Raw genomic sequence first — 15,874 nt, 5'->3', positions numbered from 1 at the left:
TCTTTCTTCCTTCCTTCCTTCCTTCCTTCCTTTCTTTCTTTCTTTCTTTCTTTCTTTCTTTCTTTCTTTCTTTCTTTCTTTCTTTCTTTCTTTCTAATCATTGCATAAGAATTCAAAATATTATTGCATGATAACATTTATTATGAGAGTCTGCATTCATAGAATCTTTAAAATGACCCCTTCATCTTTTTCTTCCTGTAGCTCATCACACTAGAGGAGATTAAGAAAGAAGGTCATAATTATACTCCTCCATTAGCTAAATTTTGGTATGTTCTAGAACACTGCAGGCAAGAGGGTAGGGATGAAGATAAAAGATGAATTAGATGAATTAAAGAGCTAAGTGAAAGGTGCAGGTACCAAATGTAATTGTTAACCTCAAACAAAGTTCATCTGCTGGGGAGCTGCACTGGTCCCTTTTCCTCATCATATAGATACATGGCAGATTGGTAAAAGTTTCTGATCTTGAATCTGTTCCTCCTGGATTTTCAAAGCTACAGAAGCAGATGGGCTCTCAGAACATTTTGCCTCTCTTGGCCTTTAGGAAGAGCCACTCATGTGTTCCTATTGCATGGGGAGTGGAAGGGAAGTAGGGCCTGGCAACTCATTGTCCCTATAAAGCATATAGATGAAGATGTGAACACTTACATCTCTAGATCCTCTTGCCCCCAGGCTCCTAAGTGCTGGAATTGCAGCTGTGCCCCACCAGACCCACCTATAAGAGCACTTAGGGGATGGAATCTGAATACCTATTTTATTGTTCGTTGGGAAGGTTGTATGTTTGTGTGTGTATGTGTGTGTGTGTGTTTTCTTTTATTCCTCGAGTTTCCATATATCACCAAATATTGCAATAATGTGGAAGTCATAGCATACCTTACAGGAGTGGGTTCTCTCCTTCCACATAAAGTCTGTGGGTTGAACTTTGGTCATCAGGCTTGTACAGCAAGCCCCTTTATTAAATACTCAGCCATCTTGCTGGCCCACATTTAAGTAATTTCAAATCTCCTGTAAGGTAATTAAACATAAGAGGAAAATGGAATTGCACTTGTAAAACTGAGATATTTTTCTTGCACAAATTGATATTTGTAAGTTCCCGACTTTGTGCTGGATAGATCACACAGAAACAATGCTTCTCATAGCATAATAATCCTCATATTTAATATGAATTATTGTCACCACTTAGCTTTTCTGCTCTCACCCCTTTGTCATCCCTAAAATGGGATAATAATACCTTTCTTGTCTAACTCACAGGGTGATTTCCAGGACTAATGAACAAAAGCGTTTAGGAAAATCAAACCTTACAAATGTACAGTATGAGTCATATCCTTATTTAATACTAATAAAAATAATAATCTTTTAAAATGAGCTTGTCTTGCCTTCCAATTTCTAGTCTTTCCTCCTACCTCTTTGGAATATTAAGATAGGCAGATACAAAAAAAAAAAAAAAAAAAAAAAAAACGAGGAAAGAGAAGAGAGAAACCAGGAAAACTAGGGAAAGACAAAAATGCCTTCTTTCTTTCAGTTGTTGGTCTCTTCAAAATCCCTTTCTTTGGCCATTTGTTGCACAGCTGGAAACTGCCTCCTTATTGACTGTCAAAGCCCTCTGCAGAAGGTAAATTAACATTTGTACTAAATACAACCTATTTAGTGGCCCATTAATGTCTCCCAAGCACCTTTCAGACTTTCAGACTCATAGCATCATCATCTTCAAACATCAACAGAGTGTTTTACAGCCCACTGACATCATCACTTGACAAAGTAATAAATTTTTTTCCTCATCAAAGACTCATCTCAGTGACATTGCCATTGGCCTGGGTTTCAAGTTCCAGGGTTGTTTTATAATATGAGGGTCAAAGTGATGACCTTTCAGTTAGGGTCTCTATTCTCTGTTCATACAGGAGACTATCACTCCATATTTTCTTTCTGCTTCAGAGTTCATGGAAGCTATTACTTTGGGAAAGGTAGTGTAGAAATAGGAGAAGGGACCAGGGTTACTAGTTAGTAGATCTTTGCAGTCATGCCATCCAGAGACCATGGTGGATTGTGTATGTGACCATGATCAAATTAGTGAGATATGCAAGATGAGTGAATGTTCCAGAGTTTTTGTTTTCTTTTGTTGTGGCTTGTTTTGATACAAGGTCTCTAGAGCCTAGAACTTGCAAGGTAAATCAGGTTGACTTTGAACTTGTGGCAACCTCCCCGTTTCTGGCTCCCCAATGTTCCAGAATGCTGGGCTCACAGGCATGTGCCATAAATAGATCAAGTTTGGGTCCATTTGAAAAGTAGATCTGCAAGACTTGATAACTGGTATGAGATGAAGTTTAAGGGAAAAAATAATCAAAGATGTCTTCTGGATTTTGGAATGAAGCAGCTAGAAGGATGGAGAGGGTGTTAGTAGTTGGAGATAGTAGGGTTTTCTCTATAGTAATTAATTTAAAGACACATAAAGTTCAAGGTACATATTAGACCTCAGATAAAGAGATGTTTAAGGATGCCATGAGAGTTCTAAGCCAGAGCTGTCACCTATAGATGACATTAAACATCACCAAAGCCAGTGAGATCACCCAAAAATGTCAGCACAGGCACTTAAACAGAACAAAGGGATTTAGCTGAAGGAGATGTGAGTGTTAAGAGATTTTGTTGTTAAGAGACAGTGTGTGGTTGGAACTGTCTTAGTTGGTAGAGCATTTGCTTAGTGCCCTAGTTTGTTTTTCTACTGCTGTGATAAATAATACAACTCAAAGCAATTGAGGGCAGGAAAGGGTTTGCTTCTACTAATACTTCATGGCCACAGTCCATCACTGAGGGAAGTCAGGGCAGGATCTCAAGGCAGGAACCTGAGGAAAGAAACTGAAGCAGAATCTATGGAGGGATGCTGCTTACTGGTTCACTCACTATGACTTGTGTTTAGCTAGCTTTCTTTTCTTTTCTTTTCTTTTCTTTTCTTTTCTTTTCTTTTCTTTTCTTTTCTATTTTTAATGGTTTTTTGAGACAGGGTTTCTCTGTATAGCTCTGGCTGTCCTGGAACTCACTTTGTAGACCAGGCTGGCCTCGAACTCAGAAATCCGCCTGCCTGCCTCTGCCTCCGGAGTGCTGGGATTAAAGGCATGTGCCACCACGCCCGGCTTGGTTTAGGATCTTTTAAGCTGTAAATCTCATCCTCAGTGACATACCTTCTTCAACAAGGCCATATCTCCAAATTCTTATTAAAATGGTTTCACCAACTAGGAACCAAGGATTCAAATATATGAGGCTATGGGAATCATTTTCATTCTCACTCAAACCACCACAAATCCTGCCTTCTACTTCCCCAAATGAGGAGACTATGTGAGCAAAGTCTTACATTGTTGCCTGGAGCAATCTGTAGTACATGGGAGTATCTCCACAAATAAATAATAAATGGGTGAATACTTTGCTTTTATTTACTCACTAGTGATATTAGGTAATAAAACCTAGCCTCTATCCTATGAAGAACATCTAGGCTCACAGTGGATTCTCAGGACAATAGTGAAGAAATTCCTCACTCTTGCTTCTGAGAGGCATCCAGGAAACAAAATATAACATGATTCTGGACCTTGGTGATGGGCCTTACCATTGTGCATTAAATTTGTAGGAAATGTTGCTCAGCTTTGTTAGGTCCTACGCAACTCCCTGTTCAACTTCATAGTACACTCAAAGGAAGAAACTCTTTTTTAATAGTACTGCCCAGGATCAAGAGGCTTATGGAAATCTTTCTGGAGTTAGCAGTCATGTGCTTCAATTCCCATGTAGTCCTATTACCAAGTCCTATGGTAGGATTGTATTATTAATTGTACTTTAAACATGGGGAAACTGAGTAAAGAACTTGGCACTGAATCTGATGGCTTATGTATCCGACAGAGCTTGACAATATGTCTGTCAGAATGTTGGTTCGAAGTAAAGTAAATTAAGCAGTTATTTTCACAGGGCTAGGAAAAGTTTCTCATGTGTAACTCTGTAAGATCTAGAAAGGCCTTTGAGATTATTCAGGCTACAGCTGAATCTTCAGAAAATCACAGCGGTCCTCAAGATTCAACTCTGGGGCTTTTTGTTTGTTTTAGGAAGATCTGTTTCATGCTAGACAAAGAAATCTCTCCTAGCTTCTCTGCTGCACACATCTGGCACAGAGAGATGGATGGGGCTAAGAGACCAGTCACTCAGCTCTCATCCTGGCTCCCAGGCTGGCTCAGATGTATGAACTGGCTGTGTTAGCAAGTTTCATAGGAGTTAGGAAACAAAGGTGTGGGGAAGGTGGCTTTGCTTTAGAAAATGCTATCAATCCATTAGAAAACATACCAGACAATTACTCTATTGGAGGAGAATAAAAGCCTGGAAAAGCCAGTCATTTCCCCTGGTGACTGTTTTGCTGTGGAGAGGAGGCATCTGTACCATTCATAATTGTAGTGCAGAAATTGGCACAGCAAGAAACCCCAATGCCAGCTGTTCCAGGTAGACCAGATGTCTTGAAGGGAGGCTTTCTCTACAAGTACACAAAATGCCTATTTCCTGTCACACTCACTGCTGAATAAATAGCTATGTGATATTGGAATTGATTTATTAGTTTAAAGCTGGAGATTGAACCGTGGGTCTTCTGCATGATAGGCAGGTGCTCAACAACTTAGTTTTACCTGTAAGCCATATACTAATTCTTCCTTAACTGAGTACTCTTTAAAAAGTGTTTTTTTCCAATTGTTCTGCTATCATAAGCAACAACCATTCTATTTTTTTTTTTTTTGAGACAGGACCTCATATATCCCAGGCTGAACACAAACTGTATGTGTGGTTGAGGATGATTTTGAATCCCATATTCTCTTGCCTCTTTCCACCTTTCAAGTGAATTCTGGAGTTGTGGAGTTCTAGATATGTACCATTATACCTGGTTTATTTGGGGTTGGTGATGGAAATCCAAGCCTTTTACATACTAGGCAAGCATGTTACCAAGTGAGCTATATTTTCCTTAGCCCATGAAAGGCATTGCTTGATTTTTTTTTTCCTTATCCCATCGGAAAGTTGATCTGCTGCCAATAGATGCTAAGCAGATCCTCTGCTACCAGATGTTGAAGCAGAGGTGAAGGGAAGAAGTCAGTTTCCATTTTATTGTGGGCAGTGTAGAATGACTGAAGAGGAAAAAAATAACTGGAGAACAGACAGGGTCTTCACCACTACTATTAGTAATCCAAAAGAAAACAGAAGTATAAAGGGAAGAAGAGTGGTTGGGGGAGATATAAAAATCAGCCATGATGTCACAGATACTTACCTAGGATGTTTGACTAAGGGTGCTCTGGCTGTGAATTTAAAGAGCGTGTAGTTCATTAAACATTATGTATTAAGGTCTTTCTATAGCCTGGTGACTTAACTGTTCTAGGCATGAGATCTAGCAGTAAAAAAATCAACACTCAAACAAAACCATAGAGACTTCAAGATTCAGAATGCATCACTGATAAAAATAAATTATATAATCTGAGAGTGGGTGATAAGTGCTCTGGCAACAGGAAAAACAAACAAAACCTAAAACAGTGATAGACACCTGGAGTCCAGAGTATGGAGATCTTGTAATAATTGCAACAGGTTTTTTGTGGAAGTAGCATTTGTGTGCAGAGTTGAGAGCACAAAGAGCCAACCATGCAAATGGATGGAAGAATATTCTGGGCTGGTGGAGTAACCATTGAAAGGGGGAATAATTTAGGCTAAAACCCTAAGGTTGAAAGATACCTTTGGGAAATAGCAAGGAGGCCAGTGTTGCCAAAACAAGATAAATATTTGGGAGGAGAAGAGAAGGGGAAAACGGGGGAGAGGGTCCCAGCATCTAGATATTTGTTAGTACTTTTTTGACAGAGACTTTGGCTTAAAGAAGAATACAGAGATTTTGCACAGTTCAGATATGTAACCTTTTCTGATCGATGTTGTGTGTGTGTGTGTGTGTGTGTGTGTGTGTGTGTGTGTGTGTTTCTAATCTGTCTTTGAGAAGGCACTGGCATAAAAGGAAAAGATTTTTCTTTTTTTCGTATTTTGTCTTATATGACAGGGTTGCTATGAGATTCAAATACATAAGTGCTTTTAAAATTATAAAGCATACTCAAATTATAATTACTTTATTCAAACAATAGGATATTCTAAAGCCAACGTCCTTTTGGCCTCTTGGGCTCCAGAAGTTACAGAGTTTACATTAAACTAGGCTTCATATAAGAAGCTAAAGGAAAAATTGCCCTGCCTATTCAAAAGAAAATCTGTAATTTATGCCTGAGTTTTATTTCATCTAGATTGTGCAGATTGTTACTGATTTTATGTTTAATTTGGAGAGAAATGCCTTAAAAATAACATGGAAGTCCTCAGTTTGAATACTGAAAGACTTTAAATATAACAGCAAAAGCAGAAGTCTGGGAAGTTTAAACCTATTTCCTCTTCCTTAATCCCTTGGGGAGAGAGAGAGAGAGAGAGAGAGAGAGAGAGAGAGACAGAGAGAGAGAGAGAGACAGAGAGAGAGACAGAGAGAGAGAGACAGAGAGAGACAGAGAGACAGAGAGACAGAATCAGAGAGAAAGAGATGCACTGGCTAGCTGGAGCCTCCAAGCCAGAGCCTCTAATCTTTCGCGGGAGGCATTGGCTCTTTGCGGTGGCCCTGTCGCCAGGTGAGAGCCGTCTGCGGTGGGGGTACGCACTCCAGTGAAGCCAGCTGACCTTCACTGACTCTGGGGAGAGATTCTGAAGAGTCTGACAGAAGACTCCTTCAGACTCTGAGAGAAAGAAGAAAAAAGGTGAAGCCCCGAGAGAAGCCCGAGCCTCAAGGAAAGCTAGCAGTGAGTTAAGGAACAGGCGTGATTCTCCAAGGTAATTATGTAAAAGAGAAGAAAACCTAGGAGTTCTAAATGGCTGCAACTTGGAGTTTACTCTGTTTAAGGTGAGTGTTCAGTGTTTGGTTTGTGCTTCTCCGGCAAGGTTTATCTCCCCCTCCCCTTTACCGGTTTTGCCCACCCTCAATTTGAAAAGGCAGCTTGCTCCGCCCGCCAGACCTCACTAGCAACCCTTCTCTTCCCTGTCATCCTCAGCCCCTCCTAATTAGCGCTGCACCCCGCCCCCACCCCAGCTCCTGGGACCCTGAGTTCTCTTTTCCTCTAGTAAGGAGCAGCTGTGTTTATCCCTGCATCCCGCAAATTCATCCTGTGCTTATTTCACCAAGCTGCTGTGGTGCTGCTGTCCAAAGAACACACCTTTCGAGTCATCCCAACAGCCACGTCTCGCTCCAGTGGTTCAGGGAAAGCAGAGGGAACTCTTGAGCTCTCCAAACTGAACCCACTCCTCTGGGTATCTCCCTTCCCTTCCCCTGACAAACGATCCCGGTCTTAATCGTCCTCGCTCCTTCCCATCCTTAGTTCTGTTTACGGAAGCCTAGGGCCGCCTGCGGTTGCATTGCTCTCCCTATGGTTTTTGGAGGCTGGAGGTAGTGTGTCGCGGTCCTGCAGCACGCTAAGGACTGTTGGAGCAGATCTAAAGGATCTGGAGGCTCCCCGAGTCGGTGACAGGAGAGTGCCCCCTCCCCCTGGGCGGGTGGGGGTAGGGAGGCGAGAAAGGGACTCGGCTTGGGGAAGGAGGCAGGGAGGCAGCTGCAGTGCTGTGAGGGGTGCGTGCGCGTGTGCCAAGCTTGCCCGCCGCCTCCTGGTTCAGTCTGCGATCTTCGGTGCGTGGGACACTGGGCCCCAAGGGCTGGGAAGCAGGAGCAGCACCCCTCATCCTAGCCTCTCGTCCTCAGGGCGCCTGGCGGTCCTTAGAGCCAAAGCTCTCAGGGCGGGGCACAGGACCCGGGCCGTGCTCCCCGCCCCCGCTCCTTGTGCCCAGCCTGCCTCCTTCTCCATTGAGTTTTCCCGAAGCGGGCGCCCATCAATGGTCCTGCTTGGGGATGCACACGCAGCTCACGGCCGGAGGGGGGTAGCAGCCGCCGCCTCCAGGTACTGGCCCTCCTGGGTCTCCGCCACCACCCGCTGCTGCCACTCAAACCCCAGGCGCACTGAGGTCCTGGCCATGGGGCTGCTGAGGCTGCCTTTGCTGGTGTGAGAAGGGGCAACGGAGCCTCCAGGCTCTGGGGTCCCCAAGCTGCCTACATGGATGTCTTCAGCTTTGTGAAGATTGCAAAGCTCTCCAGGTAGGGACCGCGCGGGTTTTCTTTGCACCTTGGGCTGCCGCAGAAACTTGGTGCTTTATTTTTCTGGGGGCTGGAAAGAGCAAAAGCTTAAAAGAGCAGCCAGGCTTAAGGTAGGACCAAAAGAAAAGGACCCGAGGCTGCTGCCTTCAACTTATTTCTCCCTTTCTGATGGGGTTTTATAGCCACAAGCATAGAGCACACACAGACACACACACACACCACCACTACCACCACCACCACCACCAACACCACCACCAGATATTCAGGACAGCTTGTTTTCCCTCAGAAAAAGCCACAGTGGTGACTAGGGGTCATACTATGTGTTAAGGGTCAAGAGATGATGGTTGAAATTGATTTTACTAGGGAAAACCAGAAGTATTTCGAGCTTAAGTACTTGATTTTCATACAGCAAGGACCCCCCCCCCTTTTCCTACCCCTAAATTAGACCTCTATGCCCTGGAAAAGTCAGTTTGAAGGTTGACCCGGATGGTTCCAGCAGGGACCCAGATGGCAAAGTCATGGAGGTAGAAGAGAAAGGCTTTCAGCCATTCTTTGGGTAACTGTGGAAATCTAAAGCCTTGGAGATTTAGAAATTTGCTTCTAAATAGCTGTGTTATGATTGAAACTAAAGACGAATCATCAAATCAGGATGATATTTTTCCCCAGCAGTGTTGATAGGAAAATAGGTGGTAGCATTGCCACTTTGTGGCTACCTAAGTAATATCTGGTCAGAGTACTCATCTATTCCCTGCCCTACTGTGCTTCCAAAACCTTCACTGAACACAACAAGTCAGGTCTTGTGCTTGGGGCAATAACTGAGAGAGGTGGGCAGGAGAGGTGTTGGAAAACTATGTCTTCCTACTTCCTTGCAAGACTCTGGCAGACCCTGTGCCCTGGAGGTCTAGGGTAATGACCCCTATGAGATAAGCACTTTTTTCCTTCAGTATGAGAAGTATCATGCTATGCTTTCCTTGATTCTATCAGAGTTAAATGTGTTGTTGATTGCATCAAAAAAGATGAACAATCTCAAAACCTGAGGCAGAAAAATATGTTGACTTGGTTTGCCCAATCCTGTCAGAGGCACTCACAGCCCTCAGGTTTGGAGAGTGCTAACAACTGCAGCTCTTTGTTTTCCCTGCCCATCCCTGTATGCTCTCAATCATATAGGTTAATCTTCACATCAGGCATAGATTACTCTAGGGAAAGGATCCCTATGTAACTTACTCTGGGAAGATTGGAGATACTAAGGTGGTAGATAAAATGTGTCGTAGAGCCACCCACGAAGGTTCTTGCAGATCACAGGGGTGACGTGTGAAGCAGTCAGTGGCTATATGTGACAAATTATTTGGTTTCATGCTGATTATTTCAAAGGGCCATGGCTTCACACCACTGTCCTATTAACTTCCTGCATGCTTCTGCCCATGCCTGGAAAAATAAATAGCTAGCAAATAAGAACCATGCTCAGGAAAGAGCTAAAGGCCAATTCTGGGATGTTGGGGTGCCCTCTGTGATAGATGGAAATGGGACATGGGGAGAGAAAAGTTCAGTGAAGGGATGGGCTAAAGTAACAGGGAGAATTTTTGGTGGCCTCAAGCTAAAAGCAGCAAGATTTACAAAACATCCAGCGTCTTCACATAGTCTTGAAACTTTGGATCCCTGGAGAAGTCACTATTGTATTTCAACAAAAAAGATGTTTTGGCTAGGTTATAGCATATCTTTGTGGTTTCCACAAGTCCGAGGCTAAAAAAAAAAACACAAAAAAAACCAAAACAGGCCAGGCTGAGTGTGTGTATATGTGGGGGGGTGGGGGGGAGGGGAGCAAAGAGTAGAATCTTTTTTTAAAAGAAGAGTTGAAAATCCAGTAATGAGTATAAATGCTATTTTCTGTCCTTATGTCATCCACTAGCATGTTTGCTCTAAAGGGAGAAAGTGCTTAATGCTGAACCAATATAGCCACTGAAAAGCCTTCCAGCCTACTGGACTTTCCCTTATTCCCAGTGTGAGCTCCAGGATGGCACTCAAGCTGGAACAGGGATGGCTTTAGGGGGTCTCTGGCTGTTTGCATCTGCCCTTGAAAGAAGCCTTGTGTGTGTTTTAAACACTGTTAGAAAAATCAAGTATAAAAGTGCTTACACGGCAGGATTTCCCTGATTTCAGGGTGAATAATCTTCCTAAAGGATTTAACTTTGATCAGCATGGTGGCTTGAATACTTCAAATTCTCCTGATTTAGAGGCAAACACATGTAGTTGCCCTAGGTTTGATTCTCAACCCTTTCTTTGGTTCTTAGGAACTTCAGTTTTAAAATGTTGATTCAGAAAGCATTTGCTGTAACTATTAAGTGCTCGATTTGTGAGTAAAGACAGTAGTCATTAAAGAGCATTCAAAGAGAATATTAATCTATGCTGGAATCAATAAGCCAAGTGCTTTCTTTGACTTTCTGAGGTGCCTACATTTAACTATTTGTCTACTGACTTGGTGCCTTTTTATCATATAAAAAGTTTGAGTTCTAATTGCCCCAGAAGAACACAGTGCCTTCGTATCATTGTCACTTAAAAGTGGTGGTGACCCTTTAAGCCATCTCTGTGAGTTATGACCCTTGATTGGATTTGTTGTGTGGGGCACACTGTATCATCGTTCTCTCTGAAGATGGTTTTCGTATTCTAATTTTCTGGTTATTAAACTGCTTGATAGTTTACATGCATTTTTTTTTACATTGCTGTTTCCTTGGTAACAGTTATATATCATTTTCCCCATCCTTGTAGATGAGAGCATTACAGATGATTTCTTTATAACCCAGTAATAGTATAAAAATAGGCATATATTTTTATTGTTACTGCTCTTGCTGTTGACTAATTCATTTGTAAAGCAGATGCACTCTCTCAAATGTTTATAGAAGAACACAGTTCAGTAGAAAAACATATGATTACGCCACTTCTGCCTGAGGGGGATGAATTGAAACCCCAAACTCATAGAGGTTTCATTAAACCGAGTAATGCATTCATGAATTGAGTAACTAACTTCAATTCTATTTGATGGTGGGGTCCCAAGTACTGATGGGAAGAGTCTTCATTATGATAGTAAGAAAATTCAGATCAAGCTATATTTTACATCTTTAAATTGTTTCCTGGGTTATTTTCTTTTATCAGTATTGTTATTTTGGTCTATAGCAGTGAATAAAATCTGTCATAATAAAGTGGTAATTTTGTAACTCGTATCTCACTTTGGATGAAGAGTTTTAATTTGTAGTTTTCTTAGATTTTGATAGAAAATCCACTTTGATACAATAAAACTTTTATTGTTTTTTCCTTTATATTATCCAGAATTAACCATTTCCCAAGGAAGAGGGGAGGTAAAGAGGAAAGCAAAAGAGTAGAGCCTTCCTGTCTCCTCAGCCAAGTAGTTCTGGCAATACTACTGGTACTAGTTAGCTCGAGAGACTAGCAGTGAAAGACCCCAAAGGCTCTGGATTTGAATTTTATTAAAGATGCTACTTCCTCATCTTCCGAGTCCTTTCTGGTTCTGCTGACTTCTGTGGCTGTCAGGAGGCAAAATGATGAAGAGTTTCATAACAGAACTAGATTCCTGTTTTAGGAATATTTAACTTTGGTTTCCCAGGGGCTGCTAGCATGCAGTGCACAAGTCTAGTCTCACTCAGCTTTAGAGGGAAGGCACATAGCTCTTGCTTTGCCTCTCTCTCTCTCTCTCTCTCTCTCTCTCTCTCTCTCTCTCTCTCTCTCTCTCTCTCTCATAGACTATAGTCATCATGAAAGTTACTTATACTTTAAAGTCATGGCCTGGAAATTCTCACTTTCTCTTTATAGCTCTTGCAGCTAGCTGGTCATTCTCTCTCATTTACACACACACACACACACACACACACACACACACACACGGTTTGTCATGGTAGTTTAACATTACTAGTGGATAAGAAATCGATCCATATGTTGTGTTTTCGTTTCCTTTTTGCTGTGGTAGGGGTAGAGTGTTAAGACCCTGTGCATGTTCCCACTGAACAATAATTCTAACCTTTAGAAGTGAATCATCTTCCAGGAACCATATTGAAAACACTGATTTTGTTCTTAACACTGAAGGAGAAAAAAATGAGGCTTTAAAAAAGATTGTTGAAACATACATAGAGTCCTGAAATGTATCACCATCATATATCATTAAATGCTTTTGTGTTGTTTGTTTCTTTTTGTAACAGGATCTCACTGTGTAGCTCTGACTAACCTGGAACTCTCTATTCTGGTCTGGAACTTACAGTGATCTGCCTGCTTTTGCCTCTCACGTTCTGAGATTAAAGCATGTGCCACATTTTCAGCTACTTTCTTTTTGTTTTTTGGTTTTTTTTTTGTTTGGAGGCAGGGCACTTGTAGTTAAAGTTGTCCTCAAAATAATTATGTAGTTGAGGATGACACTGGAACTTCAGATACTCTCCTCTTCCCAGTGTTGGGATTACTGCGATAAGATGTCACACCTGATTCATGTGGGTTTGGGGATCAAACTAAGTAGTCTACCAACTGAGAATGATGAGTTTAAACCAACAGGTTAGAAAACTGATTTAAATGATAAATCTAGCTTGCTGTTACGGTGCAGTCGGTGAGTTAGGAATTTATTTGTTATTTTTAAATGGTTTAACAAAACAAAAGAAAAAATATGAAATTAAAATTCAGGTGTCTATAAATAAAGTTTTACTGGAACACAGCCATGCCCATTCATTCTATATCGTCTGTGCCTGAGTTCGCTGTACAACAGCAAAGTTGAAAACATGCCATAGAAATGTTGTCTCCCGAAGCTTAAAAGGCTTACTGTCTCTTACAGAAAAGTTTACCTATTTCAGTCATTTTTTTCTTTTCTTTTTTCTTTTAAAATTTGTATTTTTTGTTTTTGTCAGAATTTTGTACAATTATCTTTGATTATATGTACCCTTTTACCCAACTCATTTAAGAAATACTTCCCCTTTCTTGCCCACCCACCTCTGTGTCTTTTTTTAACCCATCAAGTCTGATATGTACTGCCCATAGGTTTATGGATGTGTTGCCTCCTACTAGAGTATACTTGACCTACCAATGACTACTTAAAGAGAACTGACTTTTCCCATTGTCAACAGCTAAGGACTACATATAGCTCCTGAACTAGGATGTCAACATGTCTCCTTCATGCTGAGACTTTGTCTGGCTTGAGGGTGCTTGGGACTTGTATATGTTGTCACACTATGTATATTATGCACAAAATGTATATTATGTCACAATATGCATTATATGTATAGCTACGCTGTTGTGTCTGGAAAACACTGTTTCCTTGTCATCTCTGGCTCTTGAAGTGATTTGTTTCCTCTTCCACAACAATCCCGAGCTATAAGAAAAGGGATTATAGTATAGATGTTTCATTTAGGGCTTTATTTCCTGTATTTTGGTCAGTTGTGGGTTTTGTGCTGATCACCATCTAATTTCTTCTATTTCTTTCTTTTTTGCACATAACTATTTACCAAATGGCCACCAAACAGCAGCCACCCAACAACCAACAACCCACCCTGCCTCCCGAGGCCTTAGCGTTTATATACACCAGCATTCCAAATATCATACACTTGCAAAAACTCTCTCTAGCTGGCAAAATCACACCCCTGCTAGATCACAAGGCAAATCATAGTCAGCTGTTGTGGGTAATCTGAAGCAGCTCCATATCCTACACCTGGGATTAAAATGAAAACATTCATTTATAACACTTACGTGTGTGTATGTTTTTAAGAAACCAAAATGCCAATGTATATATTATCACTACATACCGTTAGTCCTAGCTCTCTAACCTTTTCTTGTTTTTCTTTCTTTGCCACGGTCTGGACATATGTAGGCACATGTGCTCACATGCCAGATAAAGTATTAAGTACTCAAATTCAGTAACATATTCAAATTCATCTAAAATTTATTTTTATTAAGATTTAAGATATTCTCTATTTTAGCCATTTGAACCTGGCCCTCATAAGTGATCACACATCCCCCAGAGGGGCTGTGCCTGGGAACAATAATTGTGCAGATCCTTTGGTTACTCAATTTGCCTGTTTTCTTTGTACTAGAGAATTAAAGAGTGGTGCTGGCCTTTCAGAGGCTTTTAAACTTACAGTTTTAACTTGGATGAAAGTGAGTGGCAATAATACTGGGAAAACATCCCCTAGCATGTGCCAGTGAACTGGTGATGGACTGAACCTGAACGGAGAGTGCTAGGATTTCCTTACAGTACACTTGAGTCATCTGATCCTAATGGCAACTGACCTTCATTAATCTGTTTCCAAAGGAAACACTAGATAAGTGGATTTTGTTGTAGGCAGAGGAATCCAGGTAAGGTGGATCAACATGGAATTGAGTTGAACTTTACTTTTGGAGAATTTCTCAGAGAGAGAGAGAGAGAGAGAGAGCCTCAGAATGAAAAACATTTCTTTATACCACTTGGTGTGGCTCCCTTCTTTAGCAATTAGGGTCATAATGCACTTAGGCTCTGTGAGTTATCTTCAAGAAATCTAAGCCTTGGTTTTAGATAACCAAGTTAACATTCCCAATTTTTTTCCTAGCAAAGAAAAAGGAAGGATTTCCTGACTGAGCTGTCACATTTTCACATAGGGTTTATGTATTTGGCAGGTGAAATACTCTATACTAAAACAGTGAATGAACTTGTATACAATCCATTCTAAATCAAGTTGCAAATCAATGGTCATATATGTTTAACTGAACAATGACCACAGTTGTTTCTTGAAAGCAAACAAGAGCAAATATTGAAGTGTTAAAAAGAAATGTCCTAAGGCCTAGGGAGATTGCTCAATAGTTAAGAATAATGAATGTTCTTCCAGAGTACCTGAGTTCAATTCCCAACAATGACATGGTAGCTCACAATTAGTGTCATGGGATCCAGCATACTCTTCTGCCTTCTTCAGGCACAAGGCATGCATGTGGTAGACATACATACACACAAAACAAAATATTTGAACATATAAAAATAAATAAGCAAATCTTTAAGATAAAATAAATGGCTTAGGTCTCAGAGTGCAGAAGCACGAAGCCTATTTTACCCCAGGGTGATTGATGACTAAAATGTCATCAACTGGGGCCTAGGAAAAATTGTTGTCATCTCAATAAGCAATGTTATAACTGCATTAAAATGAATTTTTATAGGTGTTTGTTGTAAGAAGTCACTGATGAGTGATGGGAAAAATAATTTCTATGAAAACAACATTTATAGAGTTTGAGGAAGGAAATTAGTTTCTGTAGAGTGACCATTTACTAAAAGATCTTGTATTATATCTGGATTATTTTTATATGCCTTTAAGTTTTATGAGATCTTCATAGTAGAAAATAAATCATGATTACATGACAGATATACTCCAAATTAGTATTGAAATTGGCCCAGTGAATGTAAGAATGCTCATAGTAGTGTATTGTGTTGGCACAGTTACTGTTCGAGGACTTTATGGGAACATACAGCTAAGTTGATTCAAACTGTTTCTGCCTGATTTACCTTGGGTCACATGTGTAACCATGCTGGTTTCACAAGACCTCCTGGAACTGAATGCTTTTCTCTTTTGCAATGTATGGTCCACTCTACTACTCTTTACCCTGGTACAATAGCAATTAGTGGTGAGTCACTTCTGGGATTTGTTTGTCCCAAGCCAGTCACATGTCTCAGGGTAATGCTTTCATCTCTAGTACAGGGCCCAAGTTTACAAACAAAAG

General features: G+C 41.0%; 1 protein-coding gene across 7 annotated transcripts in view; it reads left to right on the top strand.

Moving 5' to 3' along the window:
• Frmpd4 (FERM and PDZ domain containing 4) overlaps positions 1–15,874 on the top strand; it is a 972,353-nt gene that overhangs the window by 323,411 nt on the left and 633,068 nt on the right. For 3 of the 7 annotated variants that reach the window (XM_029534150.1, XM_021187621.2, XM_029534152.1), the window contains exon 1: positions 7,662–8,152. The exons of 2 other annotated variants lie outside the window; for them this stretch is intronic. In XM_029534150.1, coding sequence (XP_029390010.1) covers positions 8,112–8,152 — 41 coding nt within the window. In that variant the 5' untranslated portion in view covers positions 7,662–8,111. Of the gene's footprint in view, positions 1–6,591; positions 6,914–7,607; positions 8,153–15,874 lie in introns of those variants that run through there. 2 more of the 7 variants (XM_029534151.1, XM_021187619.2) reach the window with 2 other exon arrangements.

Source organism: Mus pahari, chromosome X (genome assembly GCF_900095145.1).
Source record: "Mus pahari chromosome X, PAHARI_EIJ_v1.1, whole genome shotgun sequence".
Lineage (NCBI taxonomy): Eukaryota > Metazoa > Chordata > Mammalia > Rodentia > Muridae > Mus > Mus pahari.
The sequence above is the reverse complement of the archived record's forward strand: the minus strand, read 5'-3'. Positions and strand labels throughout refer to the sequence as shown.